At 50.2% G+C, this 17274-nt stretch overlaps 7 protein-coding genes across 7 annotated transcripts; 2 read left to right on the top strand and 5 right to left on the bottom strand.

The window, feature by feature from the left end:
• Positions 1-939: 939 nt before the first annotated feature.
• EI90DRAFT_3043491 (uncharacterized protein) lies at positions 940-1377 on the bottom strand (the record flags this gene model as incomplete). The annotated part of the gene is made up of 1 exon (XM_039059258.1): positions 940-1377. A coding segment is annotated over exon 1 (220 nt), but the record flags the coding sequence as incomplete, so codon positions are not given.
• A 4030-nt stretch (positions 1378-5407) lies between these two features.
• On the bottom strand, positions 5408-6863 carry EI90DRAFT_2968507 (cyclin-like protein; the record flags this gene model as incomplete). Its single annotated transcript, XM_039055624.1, has 5 exons — positions 5408-6038; positions 6089-6341; positions 6406-6615; positions 6671-6777; positions 6829-6863. 5 exons carry the CDS (start codon positions 6858-6860, stop codon positions 5408-5410), a joined length of 1233 nt encoding a protein of 410 aa, XP_038920066.1.
• A 626-nt stretch (positions 6864-7489) lies between these two features.
• Positions 7490-8275, top strand: EI90DRAFT_3013778 (uncharacterized protein; the record flags this gene model as incomplete). The annotated part of the gene is made up of 2 exons (XM_039056696.1): positions 7490-7708; positions 8027-8275. 2 exons carry the CDS (start codon positions 7490-7492, stop codon positions 8273-8275), a joined length of 468 nt encoding a protein of 155 aa, XP_038920067.1.
• A 502-nt stretch (positions 8276-8777) lies between these two features.
• EI90DRAFT_2669785 (uncharacterized protein) lies at positions 8778-9473 on the bottom strand. The gene is made up of 2 exons (XM_039053437.1): positions 9446-9473; positions 8778-9370 (listed from the first exon to the last, which is right to left on the bottom strand). Exon 2 carries the CDS (start codon positions 9189-9191, stop codon positions 8871-8873), a length of 321 nt encoding a protein of 106 aa, XP_038920068.1. The 5' UTR covers positions 9192-9370; positions 9446-9473; the 3' UTR covers positions 8778-8870.
• EI90DRAFT_2669586 (uncharacterized protein) lies at positions 9301-11019 on the bottom strand. Its single transcript, XM_039053436.1, has 2 exons — positions 9437-11019; positions 9301-9386 (listed from the first exon to the last, which is right to left on the bottom strand). Exon 1 carries the CDS (start codon positions 10853-10855, stop codon positions 9461-9463), a length of 1395 nt encoding a protein of 464 aa, XP_038920069.1. The 5' UTR covers positions 10856-11019; the 3' UTR covers positions 9301-9386; positions 9437-9460.
• Positions 11020-11435: 416 nt separating this feature from the next.
• On the top strand, positions 11436-12019 carry EI90DRAFT_2909846 (TAFII28-domain-containing protein; the record flags this gene model as incomplete). Its single annotated transcript, XM_039054377.1, has 4 exons — positions 11436-11497; positions 11557-11644; positions 11698-11794; positions 11877-12019. The coding sequence occupies 4 exons, from the start codon at positions 11436-11438 to the stop codon at positions 12017-12019; spliced, it is 390 nt and encodes a 129-aa protein (XP_038920070.1).
• Positions 12020-12274: 255 nt separating this feature from the next.
• Positions 12275-16666, bottom strand: EI90DRAFT_3119043 (uncharacterized protein; the record flags this gene model as incomplete). Its single annotated transcript, XM_039063172.1, has 10 exons — positions 12275-12724; positions 12785-13104; positions 13165-13398; positions 13450-14118; positions 14172-14685; positions 14741-15188; positions 15244-15448; positions 15508-15856; positions 15927-16162; positions 16240-16666. 10 exons carry the CDS (start codon positions 16664-16666, stop codon positions 12275-12277), a joined length of 3852 nt encoding a protein of 1283 aa, XP_038920071.1.
• Positions 16667-17274: the final 608 nt, after the last annotated feature.

Below are 17274 nucleotides of genomic sequence, written 5' to 3' on the forward strand. Positions count from 1 at the left end.
TTGTTTCTCGGCTTCCCTGTACCCGAGCTACTCCAAATCTCGTCGCGCTTCCATGGAAGTAGGCATCGTGACCCTGAGTCGCCACATGTGTCTAATCGTCAGGGAGACCCCACGTTGGAAAGAATCGGCTACAATGGCTGTATATTCCCTGACGGGCTGTTCCCCCCACATGAAAGCATGGAAAGCGCCTTCTAGGCTTAGGGGTTGAAGCACTCGTATTGAATTCAGTGAAATTTCGCCTCCCAGCGGATGAACCAAACCGCAGATCGAGCCGGCCACGGACACTTGGAAGCGTTCGTATGCCGTGCCGAAGCATCTGTAGAAATGTTCCAACATAGGTCAACATGTACTTATTCTATGGTTACCGATGCGCAGTCTTGACCTTGCTTGTGACCAACAAAGGGAGGGGAAACCAGGAACAATCTTACGAGGATGCGAAAAAAAGTTCCCTCGAATTGTGAGGTTTGAATATGCATGCATTGGGCGCAACTGCCCATCGTCAGTAGGATAGCCCATCAGTGGTGGTCCCTTGTCACCATTCAATTCTATAGAGGCTGGTCCCCTGCCTACCATTTGATACACTCTGATCCCCTTGGGGTTGAAGGAAACCTGAGACCGAGATAGATACGGTGATGTTCATACGAATCAAACTTACATGAAAAGCTTACACGCCTGCTAGGAGTTAACTTCAGTCTTCCATAACGATGAAAATTAGGTTAGCAGACGATACACATGGTTGATTTTGTCCGAGAATCGCGCATGCCGTTGGAGTGTTTGCGTAAAAAACTGCACAAAAAATGCTCCCGCGCATTTAGAACTTCAGCATACGCAATTCCCTGAATTCTGGCAGCATTGACGTGACATGCCAAGTCACTGTCAATCACCCGTCTTGGTGATTAGGTGAAATGAGTGCCATCTTTGTCGGCAACTTCCACAAGACTTTGCATGCGCCTCGTACATTTGTGCTAATACTGACAGTGCCCCAGCTGGGTGCCAGCCATGAAATGGTTGCCGGTTCGATCCACTCTAGTGGTTGTACGGAAAGTGGCGGTCCTCGGGCTATTCTTCGGAGTCGCTAGCTAGGGGGAGATCAACATGCGTCAGTTTGGAGCACCACAGCAACCCATTTTGTGTATAAAATGTGTTACCCTACAGCTGCTGACTTTGCACGTTGGGCTGGGGCACAAGTGAATGGCATATAGCCACCGGCTCCACACCTCTGACATGTACTCCTTGGTAACGATCTAGCCCGGGGGGGGTGGGTGCAGGCACGGCTACTACTCGAGCCATCAGCCACATGCACAATTTGCCTCATTGATAAGCGAGCTGTGATTGAGTCTGACATCCTGTTTTCCGTTCTCCGATCCATTAGTCCGGCAGTCAAATAATAATTACTGCAAGCCAAGTACGTAGGCTTCAACGGTAGCACTCTATAAATACAATGGATCAGGACCCCAGTACCGCACGACCTACATCTCGTGATGTCAGTGGTTCTCCATATCTGAGGGTCACTCAATCATGCTCCCGTTACAGCGCTCTCCTGAGAAAGCCCTCGGAGGATTGACCAGATGAACTATGAACTTGGCGGGCCTCCAATGCAATATTCTATTCCCAACTAGGCAACGGACTGACTGGGAGGATTCAGTGGGCGCTGATCGGGGTCAGGATTTTTTGGGGACCCTCACAGGCAGCTTGGCCCAGGCTGCCCGAACTTGGGAGTGGGAAAGCCGTCACGGCTGTTGGTGTAACTGTACATCTGCTGCTGCCGAATCCATGCCCTCGAGCTGTTTGTGCATTGCGAGCCAGGTCAAAACCGGATCAGAGTCGATGCGAGAAGGAAGTCGGAACATAACCTTACGATTTCTTTCCTCTAAGTTCAGCCCTAAGAACGCATCTTCTTTGGCACGCTTATTTTCTTCGCCAAGTCTCCGGATTTAGGTGTTGAAAACATCTATCGTCCTGAAGGATCAGTATGATGACATTCCTTCCTTTGACGATCTCTTTGCATACCTCGATAACATGGCTAAGTCTTGTCAGAAATTGTGCGGTCCCTATTGCCAACACTCCCCAAGGAACGACTTGCTCGTTTGGCGACGGAGTAATTGTATTCCCCCAATCGTAGAAGACATGCATTGTCTGCAACGACATCCACCCTTATCTAGTCTGAACTTCACTTCTGTCTAATTCTTATCTGACACGAACGTCTTGCCATATCGAAGTCATTCAAGAGATAACTATGACCATAACCGCAGCGATCGTAGCTCTCATGCTCACGCCAAGGGCAAGTTAACTATTTAGAATCCATGGGGCAAAACAATCAGAGCTTGTTCGAAATGCTCAAACCTTGGTCACTATGGGTAGGTCACTGGTGTGCTTGAATACTCGTGCGTCGTGTACAGTGTGTTGAATATGTTAAGTGGCGCAATACAAATTACCAATGCTACTGCGTTTGAGGAAAGGAATGTAGGGCGGGTCTCATCGGTGCTTCGAGTGCTTGTGGCCTTTTTTACTGCGTCTTCCCCCCGATTCATCGTCACGGTTTTTCTCGGGACTGTCGTCATCGTGCCTTCGCTGTTGCTCGGAATCTTCGGCATCGTGTCTCTTTCTTTTCGACCCGGAGCGCTCACGTTCCTCGTCGTCCCCCCACTTGCGTTTGGTCTTAGAACGTCCAACGTCCAGCTTCCGATCTAGCTCGGAAGCCTCGCCACCTTCCCCCTTTCGATCTGACCCGGAATCCCTGCGCTTGCTCTTCTTTTGCTCCGACTTGAGGGATTCCCACTTTTTCCCCGACTTGGACTTGGAGGGCCTTTCATCATCCCGCTCCCTCTCTGACTCGGAGTGCGCATTGCCATCGTGCCTCTTCCCTGACTCACCTCGCCCCCTGTCCAATCCCAGATCCTCATCGCCACTGTGCTTTCGTTTGGACTTGGATTCCTTGTCCTCATCTCGCTTCCGTCTTGACTTGGAAGGCTCATCTCCACCTCGTTTCTTCGGCGTGGACTCGTCGCCCCTTGCTCTCGACTTGGAACGTTTGTGGTCGCCACGCTTCTGCTCTGATTTGGGCTCATCCTCAATGCTTTCACCATATTGCCCCTGCTCCGACCCAGAACGCTCATCCCCGTCTCTTCTTCGGTGAGATCTAACCCGCTCCTTATCCCGCTTCCGCTCCGACTTTGAACGTATCTCACCATATTGCTCCTGCTCAGACCCAGAATGTTCATCCTCGTCTTTCTTTTGGTGAGGCCTAACCCATTCCTTATCCCACTCCCGCTCCGACTTGTAACGCATTTCACCATATTGCTCTTGCTCCGACCCAGAGTGTTCATCATCCCATTCCCGCCTGGACCCAGAGCGTTTCCTATTCAGGTTCCGCTCCGACCTGGAATGCTCATCGTCGTCATCTCCCCTTCTCTTAGATTTAGACCGGGGTTCCTCTCGGTTTCGTTCCGACTTGTGTTTCTTATCCCGTTTTCGCCGGGATCCAGGTCTTTCCTCATCGCTCGATGCACTCGGGTTGATGTTTTCGCCCTTGTCTCGCCTTCGTTTGGACTTAGAACGACGTTCACTTCGTTCCGGCTCAGAACTCCCATCTTCATCCAGAGCGCGCTCGACTTCGACAACCTCCAGCTCCGCTCCGGAACCCTTGACCCCTTTTCGCTCACGCTTTGGCTTCTGGGTTTCGTTGTCATCTCCTTGGCCCGGGGGTTGCTTGTCCTGCTTTTGCCCTGATGCGAAATCAGATTCCTGACGAAATGGTTTCTGCATTTGAGAATGCCGTTTCTGGGTTGTGGGAAACGGTACCTGGACTGCAATCTCTTTATCCCCAACGGTTGTGGGAAATACAGATTTATTGGTTTCGTTGGTGTATAGCTGAGGGACAGAGACTTTGTGGTAGCCACTATCGGCTTCAACTCGTTTTGGCGCCTCCTCGTTGGAAGATGAAGCAGTTCTGTCCACCCACAGGGAATGATCTAGGGTTATTCTGAGGCTGAAGCAAATTTGGCTCACTCGTCTGAGCTTTCCTCGGACTTCAAGATGGCATCTGAGCTATAGAAGTCCCAGATATTCTGTATTTTTGTCCCGCCATTCTTTGGGGTGAGAGCCGAGTGGGGGGGAACGACAATATTGAAGAGGGAGGTTTTGGACTCATGACGCGCTTCGGAATTGGCAAGCGAGAGTGGTGAGTCAGAAACAGTGTTTGTGGCACTGGGGATGGTTTGGTTGGAGCTTGACTTTCTCTCCAATGGCCTAAGGGAAAACAGCTGTTACGAGTATGCGTAAAATACAAGTATTAGCTTACGTTTTTTCAGATTCATTATGACTCCGGTATTTCTTCCCCATGTGGATATACAGACAGTGTGAAGTGGTGATGGAGATGGGATCAATGAGAAATGTATGCGTCCTGTCGTGTTTGAAGATGCGTAAATGACTGCTTGAAAGCTCCAGAAGCCAATGTGATGCAAGAAGAACGCGGGGGCAATGGGATGCTTCGTGGCGCCACGGCGATAACACCAGCAACTGAAATGAAAACCCTGTAAACACTAGTGCTACAGAATAGAATTTGCGCTGCTTAAAGCCTGATGCACCCGTAGAGTGAAACCAGGGCTGCGTAAGGTAGGTGTGGCCGCGGTTTTCAACTGTCCAAATTTCAGTTCTTTGGCCAGCTTTGAACCAAACACATCAAAACAATGACGACCCAACCAAGTCGCTAGGTCCCCAATATGGGCCATGAATTAGGCAGGTGACCAGCCTCTCTTAGCCATGAACGGGCTCGGGGGCTGCTTTGCGCAGAGGTTCCGACTCGTATCGCTAGAACCAAACCAAGCAAGGAGGGATGATGATGATGAATTCATTTCCAAGAAAGATGTTCACGAATGAATGACTTGACAGCAGGGAACGTCCTGAAAAATTGGCCAGCTCGGGGATTCGAAGATGCAGCTGGTCACGTCACGGAAACCTATGGAGCCAATGAGGATCGATACTGGAACAGGGCTCCTGGGTGTTGCGTACAGGTTCGCGCCAGGAAAACGCCCCTTGAGTCTCGCATCTTGCGTCCTTTGAAAATGCCGTTATCATTCATTTTCCAAAATGTACCTGATGCTGCTATCTTCCGTGGTACTTGTGTAGTTGCCGTTGAAGCTTGTGCTGATGCCAAATTAGGCCTCACGGATGTTACGGCTGCGCACGCGACAAAAGGCCGTACGTCTTGATCGGAAGTGACTGCTTTGATTCCCTTGTAGTTGTGGCGCAATCCAATGAGACCTTGCACGGCCTCCCAAGGCCTCGATGTCAATATGGAAATTTTTGTCGGGACGCCCAGCCAAAATTCAAATCCACAAACAGTCTAGTTATTCATACACATAGGGAAATATTTTCCGATGTCCCGTCCTGTTTGCTGTGCGATCGATTACAGTGCATACCTACCCACGACCCGCGGCATTCCCTCCAGCATCCTGTTCGCACCAACAGGTATCGTATCAGCCGAGTTCCTAACATCGATCTCTCGGTCCTGTCTCATCCGCAACACGATCGCCACCACTTCTCTCTCCGTCACCAAATTTACTCTTTCCTCAGCACCAACATCGCCCCAGCCACGGCTACTCGCAGCGATTTTGTTGCTCTCTGCTCTATCAGCCCGACGTACAGCATCTTGCTCCGAACGATCCGTGAAGGAATCCCAGAGACTATATGTTGAGAGTATTTGCTGACTTATGTAGCCGATGAGCTCAATAGAGACGTTAAGACGTGCCAGAAAGTTGAGGATTTCGTCTCTTGGGGAGACTGAAGATGAGGATGCATGGGGCAGAAATTGACTGGTATACTCGGTTTCTTCGCCGGGCTCCTTCGTGGACGAAGTAGGGGAAGGGGGCATGGATTGGGAAGTCGGTTCATTCCTCGCGTGGGATTGTTGGGGACCGAGGAGCCTGGAGCTGATACTCGTGTGCAGGACGCAAGTCATATACAGGGCCGCGATGGCGATCAAATAAGGAGGGTAGAGCAAGCATAGCTCTGTCCGAAAGCTGTCACTGATGATGAACCTGAAATGGAATGATTGGTACCCAGTGGGCGCCGGGTGGAGTTAACTTACCATGACGTCTGTATGGCTCCCTCTTCGAGAACTAGTTTCCCTTCGCCAGTACCCCAGAACCGTTCCTCCTCTGGGACATAACCTTCCTCACCCTCTTCCTTTAGTTCGATGTGGCCAGTGTTTCCACACAGATCGGCAAGATCCTGATAGGGATGATACACAGTGAGCTGAAAGTCGAGGTCCTCGAGCAAGTAAAACTCCATTTCGCCTAATTTTGTATGATCAGTTGGAAACGATTTGATGCCATAGTCATCTGGACGGGGGTACTGCCTGGTTAGGCTCATCTGGGGTAAGTCGAAGACATAGTGTATACTCACTACCAAAGGCGTTTCGCGCTTCGGTTACAACACTCTTAAGATGGGCAGGAGACTCTTCCACTTTTGCGGCAACATAACAACAGGCAGCAGCAACGACAAATGGATCCGTTTCACAGTACGAGTTCTTCAGGTAGAAGCGCCGAAAGTAGACGATTGCAGTGGCAATGACCTGTTGTCGAAACTCCAAGCGCTTTCCAAGCTTCGAAATGACTGAAGGATATCAACGTAAGTTTCTGGCTCCGTTTCCTCGTATATTCCGGCTCACCATTGGCAAAGAGTATGTTGATTAAGGAAATCTCTCGTTGTGTTGCATACTTAAGATCGTCCGAGCGAGCCTGTTTAAGAATCGTCTGGTCAACGAGCCAATACTTACTTGTGTGGTCGATTAGTCCTTCAAATCATCTGGACCACTCGAAGACTTACTAGTGGGAAGAGCGCCAAAAATCCGTAGCCATTTAAATTATTCCATGATCGTGTCTGTAAGGAGATCCCCGGTTCCACAATCGACTCTATGTATTACATTCTCCGATGGTTTCTGGTTACGACGTGAGCTGAACAGGACTCCGCAAGCTTGTTTAACCGTGCATTCAACACGTTCAATGGGACGGCTTTTCTGCGTCAATATCCACTTGCGCAACACTCGTAATGGAGCCACTGAATTGTTAAAAGTACGGATGGTCTTGTGCCTATCGATCTCTTTGGTTGGAATCGTCATTCCCTTTCTTGAATTCTTTAGTTGTTTCGTTGTCTGAGGCCCCTTATCCCTACCGAGTTCAGTTGTTGAGATCGGGCGACTTAGAATGCTCGGTCATTGTTTGCATGAACCTTACCAGATCAGTGCAGCCAAAGTGCAGCACTTGTAGTCCCCAAGTAATTGAACGCCCCATCCTGTGCTTTCTGGCCCCTTCGTATGAAGTGCTTGTCATCCGAGGCGCGGGCTAATACCAACGTTTGATCATTCTCAGAGAATGACACCCAGGACGGGCCCGAAATATTCTCCCCCTCCTTAGTCGTTAACTTAGGGGGCCAGGAGAAAACTCTGGACCCACAGATCGGGTGCAGCACCCCCTGCCAGCGTCGCATCATGTCAGAGAAAGGATCAGTAACAAAGTCCACACAGGACAACGGCGTGATGACTCAGAGCCCACAGGAGGAGAATCAAGCTAGTGCTGGCATTCTGCCTGACCCTGCTAGTTCTCCTGCAAGGCGCAAGTTTGCCATTGCCAACGTTCGAGAGTTCCTCGACGAGGAAGTCTACACTGATCTGGTTTACATTCCTCTGTTTTTTTACTACTTTATGACCGTAAGTACTGGAAAGGATAAGGTTCCATCATATCGCATGGCTGAGTCCTCTCTTCAGTGCCTTTGACGGACAGCAGTGATCGACCCCCTAGTGCAGATAGACGCAATAGCATTCACAGCAGCCTACGTGTGGTGCGCTTTCCAAACTAGTGGGTTTGTTTCGTTTTCGTTTTCCCCACCGTCCCGGAAACCAGTCCTTCAAATCACCAGGAAATACCATCGGGCTCTCTCTCGCTCTGGCATGGCTTTTCTCCGGCCGAAAAAGCCTTGCTGTGCCCGATCGGAAAGCCTTCGTCTCCCCGCTTCATTCCTGATGCAGGTCTCGGCCAAATCTCAAACCTTCCGCCTGTTTCCGAGGTCCCGCAAATGGCTCGTCCTGAGCACCCTTGCCCAACTAGGCCTAACGCTTGCTGCATCCTTGGTAGTGCATTACAGCGGGCAGAGCGAGTTCGCAGGTGAATCAAGTTGGACGAATGCGTTGGGTTACGCAACGCTTGCGCGCGTGCCAACGTTGGCACTAGAATCGGAAGTCAATTTGCTACGTTGGTATCACCTCTTTCACCATTGATTTGTCTTCATTTCACAACCTTCTTGAGTGATCCATATCTCAGCGCAACAGAAGTGTCGTATTAACTACCATCTATCATCGGATCGCATCTTTTCCGGTTGAACCAGCCACACAAGCCTCGGGATTACAAGTTCTTAGCAATCCTTAGCCTCTTGTACGTCTTGTTCTCTTGCACCAGGCACGAGTCAGTTCTCTGATGAACTTTATCAACAACCACATCCTTCCGACCACCGCTATCTTGGAGGTGTGACCGGTCGTGCGCTCGTCGACTCCCTGCCACTCTTGGCCTCGGCGCGGGATTGTGTGTGCTGATCGCCCTCAGTTGGTTGTTGATACATACCCAATTTGTTCTTCATCACCCTAAAATCATGGATCCATTCATCAAACAACGCTTATTGAGCGGTAGTACAGTGTAGGAGTTGCGATTTTGTCCCGACGCTGATATTGATAATTATATCGTCTCCCCGCCGTGTTATCACCACATCAATCCATTATAAGTTTCTTTGGTATAGCCTGTGATTCCTTTGAATGACTGTAGAACCTGGGTCTGAACCGCATCGCGCGATTCGGGTAAAGCATTTACGTTGCGACCTAACTAAACACCAACGTGGAATACAAAGAAATGGCCACAATAAATCTGTCTTAGAGTCGACTGATTGATCGTCCAAGGACAGAAGGCAGAAATAATCAAGTCCAACACATCGGGGAAGAGTGATGTCCTTTGGACGACGGAAAAAACTGTAAAGTAAAATAACAAGAAGCCACATCTACATATCCATGGCAAAGAGCGGGGGAAATCCAACAACCTAAGGAAGAGAATTATAATATTGAAAACAATCCTGAAATGAGGAAAAAAGCGGGAAAACATATTTTTCTTGAACACTTCGCCTGGCCAATAAAGTAAAAAAGGACACATGAGTACAGGCAACTTCGTTTGACCATGACACTTTGGCTGAGGTCGACAAACGCTTTCGCGGTACACCTGCGCAAGGAGAGCGTATGTAGAATGGAATAAATAGTTTATCACAATAGACTTGTTTCATCCGAAAAGAACGGCTTCAGCATTAGCGGGCACGGGCGGTGCCACTATACCGGCTAGATACAGGGAGGTCTGTCAGCGAGTTGAGGAACGAGTAGCTTGAGAAAATGTGCATGATTCACCTAACGCACAAAGGGCTTGACGTCTTACCATGTCGGGTTCGCTCTCACGTTGTCAAAATCTACGTTGAAGCTGCTGCATCTCGAGCTTCGTCTCGGCAACATTGGGGGACCCTTCAACATAGGGACACCCAGATTTCTCGACACAGGCCGTCCTATTTTCGCACTCCGATCAAGACACTCGAGTGGCACAACACCCGCGTAACCATCTTCGTTGCCAACCATCTCGCAATAAGCCCAACCGTCATCAAACTCGTTGATGACCCGAACGAGATCGCCTACATTAACATTCAATTCGTCGAGAAGAGCAGGGACATAAGTCCGGACAACCACGAACATTTTGTCCGGTTGGCTTCCCTGTTCTTGTTGTAAGGCAAGGTCGGGGACGGTTGGGGATTGCGGCTGAGGTGATGCGAGGGGATCGGATACAGAGCTCAGAGCCAAAGGCTCAATGGGAACAGGAGGGAGGTGAAGGAATGACGCTGTGTTACTTTTTGCGGTCTGAGCAACATATGGTGGAGGGGGCATCGGAGCATTTGCAGCGGGAGCAGGCACCATCAGAGGCGAGGTAGTATGCATTGCCGGCATTGCAGTAGCAGCAGTTTGAGGTCCAGATGCCTCGTGTGCGGACTTCGGGGTGGAGTAAAGCAAAACCGGGCCCGAATCAGGACGAGGAACGTACGGAGAGGGTACAGGGGGAAGGGGTGAAGGTGAACGCGAATGCGCCTGCGCATTCATGGCACTCGGGACAGGGCTCGGAGCAAGTTTTGCAAAAGGGTCTGCCGAGGACGGGACGGTGCTGACCATTGCCGGAGTATGTGGGACAGGCGCGTGCTGACCTGTTCCCCCACTCACCATCGACCCCTTGTCCGACATCACCGGGGGAGGCGGTGAAACAGGAGGTAAGGCTTCATGCGTGGAGCCCGGCTTGTGAGCATCCGAACTTCCCATCCCTCCAAATACATATGGGCTTGCTACTTTTCCCTCGTCGCTCTGCGTCCTCATCTGGTCGAGGTATTTCCCGTTCTCAAGCCAAAGCCCACTCTTGGCTCTTCTGTGACGATTCTTCCTCCACTGAAACAAGAACCAAACCCCCACAAGTGCGGCCGCTACAAGGAGAACAACAATGACAGCAATTACGGGAGCGGGGACGCCTCCATTACCGCTTGGAGAATTGGAGGGCGTCGCAGAATGAGTGCCTTTACGCATGGTGCTTGAAGACTTCGGAGAGCTGCTCCTGCGTAAAGACGTCACAGAGGTCAGCGTGAAAATTGTTGCAGATGAGGTCCGTGGGATGGATGTCGCGGGTGAGGTCAGCGAGGTCTGGGTCATTGTGGACTGGGCAGCAACGGAGATTAACGAAATTTTTGACTGGATAGCGACAGACTGAACCGATACGATGGATTTCATTGTATCGTCCATCTTGTCTGCCGTCAATGTTGCTGATAGGGCGAAAACGAGCGTCGGTAAACGGTGATTTTCAGGTGCTTGAGCAAGTCAAAGAGCGTGGGTAGTGAGCGTAAGAGTGCAACAGCGAGAAGAAAGAAGTGGTGAAGCCAACGACGACGACAATGGAACACTGGAAACGGAGGTCCGGCTGACTCCGGATGGTGGCGTGACAAGTAAGAGGCGATGCTGGATTCCAGGGGGGCGCGAAATTCACCAGCAAAAATTATGGCTTTGTACATAAGGGGGGAGGGGCCACGGAATTTTAACAGCGGCGGGTGTGGCGGTTTCGGATTTTAGACTACATGCAACAACGAATGCGGGCAGGGTCCCACAAATTGCTTGTCACGCGACTATCCGGAGTCAGCTGGAGACATATTTCGCTGCCATGTGAACTGAATTCATTCCGATACCGATGTCTTCAATCAGTCCCCCAACATCTCCCATCGCACAAGATGTAGCCCAGCTCAAAAACGTGAATAATGCACCAGATGATGCAGTAGGGGGTAAAGCGAGGGATGATGCTGTTGAGGATGAGGCAGAGGATGCTCTTGATATGGACGATGATGAATACACAAGGCAATCCTCATACCAGGCACAAGTCAAGGAGGACTTGAAGTATGTTTAGTGTGCTAAAGATCGTCTAACTAACTGAACGTGTTTTTCTTCTGATGTAGCCTTCTTGTCAGCAATTTCGACAACGAGCAGTTGGAACGTTACAACCTTTACAGAGAAACGGGTCTGAAGGCGCCACAGGTCAAGCGTGTTAGTCTGGCCTTCCTTCACGCGATGTACTATCAGCTTACAATTTTTTTTAGATTTTAGTGGCCACAGGCATGTACAACGTGCCACCAACTGTTCTTCCGCTCATCGGAGGAGTCGCTAAAGTTTTCGTCGGCGAGGTCGTCGAGAAAGGTGCACAATTGCTCTTCCCATTATATTTCCCCTTTATAATCGGCCCTCTTAACTAATCTCACAAATATTTGCCACTGGACAGCCCGTGAGGTACAAGCGGTACGCAAGGAATCAGGGCCACTTTCACCAGAGCATCTTCGTGAAGCATACCGCCTGTATACGATCGAGTCAGGCCACATTGGTGCCGCTTCGCCTGCTCGAGGAAAACGGCTTTTTGTTCGATGACTCATTCTGAGTTACGTCTTTCCTCAACCTGTCTTGCATTTGGCGTTATTCATCCTTACATGTAATTGTAGCTTCTAACCTGGTATCCACCTGGAAGATGTCACTCGGAGTGGGACGAATTTTTTTCTCGGAAAAGCGTAGTTCATACAGATGGAAATCACCCTGGGGATTAGCATCAAGTGATGTAGAGTCTACAGAACTAACGAGGTATGTAATAAGACGTGTCCAATTGTACCAAAAGTATAGTTCCTCAGCTTAAAGACAAATTGGCAATGCATCCTTTAAATTCCTAATGGTCCGTGCCTCTTCAAGTTGAAGCGCTGTGATCAGATATTCCCTCTGCTTCTCTCTCCTACCTTGCAAACCGACCGCTTGAGCGAGGAAGTACCACGCCTCTGGAACGTCAAACCCGATCGTCCGCTGTGTGGCATCTTCGAGAAGGCCGGCGGCCATGTCAATATTGGATGTGTCGCGCTTTGCGGTGTCCGTTCGTTGTTGGTCGAGTATGCTGGCGCTGTCCTGCTTCCCTGATGTTGTGGGTGGCAGGGTAGGGTGTGGAGGCAAGGCTGGCGGAAGATGTGGCTCAAGGTAGAGCCTTGCGAGGTGAACAGTCGCAGAGATGTTGTTCGAGTCGAGCATTAGCACTTTGAAGAAACACTCGAGGCTGAGAGCGCGATTACCAATAGTCATGTGGTGCAGGCCAAGCTATGAAAGTAGGGACAGTTCAGAAGGATTCACCGCCAGTCCGAAGCGAGAAATACACACCTGGACCCACACTCCTGGATTGTTCTCGTCCAAGATCTCTGCCTCCCCGATTGCATCTTTCGCCTGGTCATATCTCCCCATCCTTCTGAATATGGCGGCAGAAGTTAGCCAGACATCTGATAATAACCTGTTCTCGTATCTTGTCCGCTGCACCGGTGTGGCCGTCGGCACTGGTGATGGTGTGAGCGACCGCTGAAGATCGTGTGTGACGCTACCATAACCACGTAAAAAGGATGGTGCAGGTGAGCGTGAGGGCGCTGTGGATGGAGCCGGCGAACCTGCCCTGCCTTTCGACTGTTTCTCAGTTTGAGACTGCAGATCTGCGAGGATTTAGGTGAGTGAAATTGTAGCATAGCGCCCAAGAATCTGAAGATGCAAACCAGACACAGAAGCATGCATCTTCAGAGCACTTTCGACATCCACCCACTCACCCGAGTCGCTCTTCTTCCTCGGACGATGCGGCCGGAGCAAACGCCGATGACGATGAGAATGGGACTCGGATGGCGAAGACTCCATTGAGCCCCGAGGGTCATTTATTTCGATCCGAGGAACACTTCCAGCATTGGTAGGGGGCTGCATGTATCCTGCCAATTGCGCCATGTCCAATGATTCCCCTGCGTGAGTTTGATGAGCATGATGACAATGCCTGTAGATGCTCCACTTACTACAAGAGGATGGCAAGGTCCCACTGGGACAGTGTAACGAGAAGTACGTGAAGAGATCCTGTAATTTCTCATTCGCGCTATCTGCACCCTCGTTTTTTTCGATGATTGCGATCTGAGTTAGAAGTAGATTGATTGACACTCCAAATCGTTCCTGTCTAGATATGGGAGTAGCGATGGTCATTCCAGCGAGAAGAGTGTAGGGCGATGGTATTCGATCGCTCCTCGGTTCAATTAGCATTTGCTCAGGTGCATGCACTACTTCCCCAGGGTTCCCTTCACCTTCGGGCTGCGAAGGCGCATAGACCCGTATAATTGTGCCATCATGTGGGTTCTGATTTGCGGGAAAATCCAGAACGGGGCTAGATGAAGTTTCGCGAAGATCCTCTTCCCCTGTCTCGACGAAGCATATGTCAAGCAGTTGCCTTGCGCTTGTCCATTCTTCTTTGGCTGTAAGCAAAAGCGCTAGAAGATGCCAAGCGCGCCGATCTTTCGGAGCCAGCTCTAGAGATCGTCGAGCCGACAGAATAGCGCCGTCAATAGATCGCTGTGCTGCTTGAACAATTGCAAGCTGGAAGTAACCTGAGGCTGGGCACCCTTTTGACACTGTTGCATCTTGTAGCGCAGCGCTTGCTTGCTTGAGCAAATTTGGTCGTGCCACGGGATCATGTTCTGAGGACAGTTTAGAGTGAATCACGAGCGAGTCCTTGGACAAGAAACCATACCTAAATTTGCTTCACGCCAGAAGAGGGTCCCTCGTGCGATATTCGCATTCGTAAAAGTAAGGGCTGGCCATTTGTGTTTCTCGATAACAAGTTCGTCGAGAAGAGCACACGTACGCCTTGCTTCAGCAACATCATCCCGGTCGCCATAGCGACATAGCATGCGGATTCCGTACATGAGCGTGTCAACGTAAGTCTCATCATCATCCATGTCGCCAGTTGACCTGTCGTCCACACTGTCTTTCGCTTTGGGCTTTCTGCCATCAGTGACAGTTTCATTCTCCTCTTCTCCTTTTGCTATGACATCTGGATGCTCGGCAGGAAGCTCCGTGGGGCGTCTCTTAAGCAACAATGATACGCCGCCTTGGAACGTCTGTCTCGACTTGGTGACGAGTTGCACGTACAGTTTGAATGTGCGCTTTGCTTCCACGAAATTCCCATGTGCAACAAGCAGCCGAGTAAGATGGCGCATGATTCGTTGTGAATGGAATGTCAAACGAGATGCCCACCATAGAATCTGATTGGTATGTCATTAGAAGGAACAAGATAACTAGAAGCAAACACAGACAAACCTCGATAATCCACTCCGTTTCTGTTTCAAAACACCCTCCTCGGTTCCAGATCGCAACACAAAGGTCGACGAAAGAGTTGATGGCAGCATTATGCTCTCCTGCTTTTGGGAATTTTGTGACAGATCCCAGCACGCGTTGGTATTCTTCGGCAGCCCGCTTTGACTCGACGTACCAATTTCCGAAAGAGATTGGTGGCTTCGACGAAGAAACAGCGCGTTTCATTGTCGAAGTTTGACTTGAGAGTTCTCCGGCCGGCAGCAAGGAGGACGATTGTTGCAACGGTGCCTCAGTGGATGGTTCCGAGATCGGCATCAGTGGAGATGACAGGCAAAGAGCCCGAATGTATAGCGAGTAAACTGCCCCAAAGCCGCATGGACGGAAAGAAAGGGGCCAATTTGACGAATAGAGCTGGTAGGCCCGGAAATGTAAGAATGTTTCGGAAAGGGACCTGTTGGCATTTGCGATTAAAAAACCGTTCGTCCATCTTGAGAGAAAACACCCACTGATACTTTGCGGCCAGTATAGTCCTTCGCCTTATGAGCAACTCTGCCCACCTCCACATTTCTCTGTGGGACCTGAAAGTCTCAACTTTGACCCTTTCAGTTTTCCCAAATGACTTCGTTGCCGTAAGCCCATCGAGTATCACGAACCCAGCATCATACGCTCGAGATGCAGAAACAAAATCCTTTAGCAGCTCATGGGACATCCCTAATCACAGGAAAGGCACCGTTAGAAACCATCAATGCTGAGTTGGGTTGCGACCCAACCTTCTTCGCAACGTCCCCTGAGAAGCTCAGTGGCACGCCAAACCGCACCGGGATTAGATTCAGACTCTGCTTTACGCGCGGCCGCTCCAGTGTTCCAAATGGTGCTTTCAGTCAGGCTCACAGAACGCGACATTACAGACCCGATAGTTATGTTTGTGATTGACGTGGTTGTTGTGCTCACGGTGGTGGTGGTGCGTTGAGTACTGCGGCCGATACTATCTTGGGGTAATAGTAAAGATGAGGGAAGTGAAGAGGGGAAGGCATTAAGGTCAACGCGAGAAAGAATTGAGAGACATTCGCTTGGATTCCCCAGTGCGTATGCAAAATGAGCACGAGCCAGTTGAATGGACTACATTTCAAGAATATGGAATGAGCAAGACAATGAAGACGTAGAGTTGTCGAATAGGATATTCACTCACGATTTTCGAGGGGGAATTCTCGTTTGCGCTCCCTAGGGCATTCAAGCAACCCAAAGCCTCTTCTTTCCGTTCCTCAGGCAGTACGCATTCTGAGCCCAATCTAAGTGGTACACCCGGGTCGGACACATCGCCGTCTAGTACCTCAGCGGAAACACTGTTGTCAGGCGCAACTGAGTCACCTAGTGGGACCAGGAGTAACGCGAGCGCCTGAGTTTGAGAAGCAACATTCGCCAGATCTAGTAAATAGAAAATTTGAAAATTCCAAGTCATAATCCTACGCCTTAGGAGAAAATAATCAGAAATATGCACAAACTCTGACCTGCATGATTCGAGGCATGCTTGCGGAACTTGCGGAGTAACTCGGACCAATTCAATGCGGTGCCATTGTGGGCACGTCCCGGAAGACTGTCAATCCAAGCCCCCTTCAGAAGCGCTTCGTATAGCTGGTGCTCATAATGAGCCGTCTTCCCCGCGTTCGGTGCCATGAATGCAATCCGTCCAGACGATGACCTCGTCGAGTTTGCCCACACACGTGAAACCGGATACGGCCGGGGCGCTAATGTCCAACTGTCGCGTCCATTCTCAGGAATGACGACAACTGGATGAGAAATTGACGACTTGAAGAGGCTCGACGACATCCATGGACTTCTACTGGCGCGTTTTCTGTACGAGTTGTGTTGCTGTTTTGTGTCCATCATCCTCGTGGAAACCTCGAATTCATCGTCTGCCAGCGTGCCCATGAAGTTCACTGCCGTGCAAATCCTACTTGTGGCCTCAAGAAAGTTATTGTATTGGGCCTTCCGCTCGATTCACAAATTGCCCGCTGTTTCCTTTGCATCTATTGGAATTACTAATAGGACCGTCCCGGACAATCTGAAAGCCCAATGGGACTTAGTTATGATTCGACTCCTGTGATGGGATTTGCACCAGTGGAATTGTGCCGTCTGCCTTAACCAATTTCTTGCCAGCCGGTTTTTGATTGAAAGCGACGACGTGGACATTTTCATTCCAAGAACGAAACAAGAGACGCGTCATCAAACAATAACTTTGAGCTATTTGGAGACCAGACAATCGTACAGATCAAGAACTGACACCTTTGATCCCATCCCCTTTCTGCACTGTTCAATTGAGGGTCCGAGTGGCGCTTTTGCCTAGCAATGCGGGGAGACAAACAATGCGCCATCAAGCCATATCAGGTTTAGGTGTCTACGCTAGCCTTTCAGCATGTCCATTATCCCTGGTCCCATCCCCCCTGAGCGGCGGTGCACACGACTACAGGATATACGCTGCCAGCAGTTACGTGTCCACTTCCTCCCACTCCTATGAGCCTTAAAACACCAAGATCGAC

Source organism: Cantharellus anzutake, assembly GCF_015039405.1.
Source record: "Cantharellus anzutake strain C23 chromosome Unknown EI90scaffold_9, whole genome shotgun sequence".
Classification (NCBI taxonomy): Eukaryota; Fungi; Basidiomycota; class Agaricomycetes; order Cantharellales; family Hydnaceae; genus Cantharellus; species Cantharellus anzutake.